At 34.7% G+C, this 2,512-nt stretch overlaps 1 protein-coding gene across 1 annotated transcript; it reads left to right on the forward strand.

Moving 5' to 3' along the window:
* Positions 1-24: 24 nt before the first annotated feature.
* On the forward strand, positions 25-2,439 carry LOC104133967 (abnormal spindle-like microcephaly-associated protein homolog; the record flags this gene model as incomplete). Its single annotated transcript, XM_009647443.2, has 5 exons — positions 25-167; positions 1,004-1,249; positions 1,403-1,470; positions 2,089-2,230; positions 2,309-2,439. Coding segments are annotated over exons 1-5 (717 nt in total), but the record flags the coding sequence as incomplete, so codon positions are not given.
* Positions 2,440-2,512: the final 73 nt, after the last annotated feature.

The raw sequence follows: 2,512 nt of genomic DNA on the forward strand, positions 1-2,512 counted from the left end.
TTTTTTTTTTTTTTTTTAAGTCATCCCTAGGCACCCAATGCCTTTTGCTGCTAAAAACATGTTTTATGATGAACGTTGGAAAGAGAAGCAGCAACGAGGTTTCACATGGTGGTTAAATTTTGTACTTACCCCTGATGACTTCAGTGTAAAAACAAACACCTTACAAGGTAAGAGTACAAGAATTTTCACTTTGTCTTTTAATGTTCGTAAACATGATATAAGGTACTTTATTAATAATAATGAATAGTAAGCAGTACTAACTTAACACTAGTCCCAGCTTGTCACTTTAGTTTGTGTAACATTAAGCTCTTATGTAAGAGTTGATTTTTGGGTTTTAATTTTTATGTAACACTTGTGTTTCCCTTTCTAGCCTTTGACTTAGTACTGGTAATGTCTTTCAGTGGCCATTACGCTAGAAAATGTGGAATATGCTAAACCAAAAGCAGTTCTCACATTGGAGACTGAATTTTATAGCCGTCTAACCCTTTTCAGAGTCATATTTTCCCCTTGTGGTAAGTGTGGATGGCACGCTTGCTCGTGCCAAGCCCAACATACCACGCACGTGAATAGGGAGCGTGGTCTGGAACAAGAAATACACACTGGAATGTGTGGCTGCAGCGGTCCTTAGTGGGTGTCAAGTTGGGGAATCCCCACCTGCTGAAAAACATTATAGCTGTCACTTTACCAAAATTATGGTAGTGTACTTTTTCCTCTATCTTTAGCTTCAGTCTAAAAAAACTGAAGATGGTGTAATTGATCTTAAAAGTGAATTCCTAGCACTGCTTTCCTATGAAATACGTATTGTTATATTAAATATTTGACTAATATACATGTAGGCAATATATGTTTAGTGCAACAGTTGATAAACTTCCTGATGGATTAAAATCATTAGTTAGAAGGAAAATAACAAAATGTGAACTTAGAAAGGAAAAAATTAAATGAGATGGGCAAAGCTACCTTTATTTGAGATGTAAATGCTTACTTTTTGTGTGTGTTTAAGCAGTAAATGCAGCTGCTCTTATCTTGGGAGAAGAGAACCATCATAAAACCAGTGTTCCTAAAGCACCAACAAAAGATGAAGTGTCTCTAAAAGCTTACACAGCTCATCGTAAGCTGAATAAGTTACGACGTGATGCTTGCCGTTTGTTTACATCTGAAACAATGGTTAAAGCTATTAAGAAGCTAGAAGTTGAGATCGAAAGTCGACGTTTGCTAGTTCGTAGAGACAGACACCTCTGGAAAGATGTTGGTAAGAACTTTGCATTCTCTCTTTTGAGTAGAAAAAGGATTATTCACACACTAAATTGATTTGATCTAAAATCAGTTGATAGAAACTTTTGAAGTTTTCTGTCATAATACGAAGTGTGTGCTGGAAGTAATGTTACAAGTTGCTCTCTTGCAGGAGAGAGGCAGAAAGTCCTTAACTGGCTTTTATCTTACAACCCTTTGTGGCTACGTATAGGCCTGGAGGTAAGTGCAGGAATATAATTAAAGTTTATAATTATATATTATAACCATAATCTATAATTAAATAATAATATAATATAAATAATATAAATCTATAATTAAAGTTTAAAGGACATCTAGCAATTTTTTTTAGTAGGGGATGTTTAGGGTTTCTTCATATTTTCTGTTCTACTAATTTAGGAAGGTTCAATTTGGTTATAGCATATTTACATTTCTTTTAAACTATTACAACAGACTTGCTTTAAAAAAGTGCTTACCTTATTAAAAAGGAAAATAATTAGTCAAGGAAAATGGAAGTTAACTCCCTGACCAATAACACAAAAGCAGTTTTCTATCGGTTTCACTCTTTACTAAACTGGAGAAAAATGCTGTTGTCGTAAGGAAGTTCCCGACTGATGCCTCGGATGCAAATGATCATACATGTTTTGAAATGAGACTGGATCTTCTGAATTTTTCTTTGGTTTTACCCTTCAGTGACTGATTTGAAAAACTGAATCATTTTTATAAAATAATTACCATTTACTGCTTCAGAATTTCAGCAATATATGTTATTCAAAAAAACCTCATCGTATTTAAGCTAATTTTTAACGGTTCTGCTTTTTTCCCCTCCTTTCGTATTAGACTGTTTATGGAGAACTGATAGCTTTGGAGAGTAATAGTGATGTTATGGGTTTAGCAATATTTATCCTTAATCGCTTGCTTTGGAACCCTGACATTGCAGCTGAATACAGACATCCCACTGTGCCTCACCTTTACCGAGAAGGTAACTAGTAGTTCGAAAACTAGGTTATTTTTAGCACTTAACTTTTGAAATATTACTTAATAGGTTCTATGTTTTTAGGTCATGAAGAAGCTTTGTCAAAATTCACACTGAAAAAATTGCTGTTGCTAGTTTGCTTTCTGGATTGTGCCAAACGGTCCAGAATCATTGACCATGACCCTTGCCTCTTCTGTAAGGATTCAGAGTTCAAGGTGAGAGAGCTGTGATTTGATGTCTCCCTCCAATATTGTCCTAAGACTCAATGTAGAAATTTTTTCTTAATCT

This window comes from Egretta garzetta, unplaced genomic scaffold (genome assembly GCF_000687185.1).
Source record: "Egretta garzetta isolate BGI_Z169 unplaced genomic scaffold, ASM68718v1 C8908822, whole genome shotgun sequence".
Taxonomy (NCBI): Eukaryota; Metazoa; Chordata; class Aves; order Pelecaniformes; family Ardeidae; genus Egretta; species Egretta garzetta.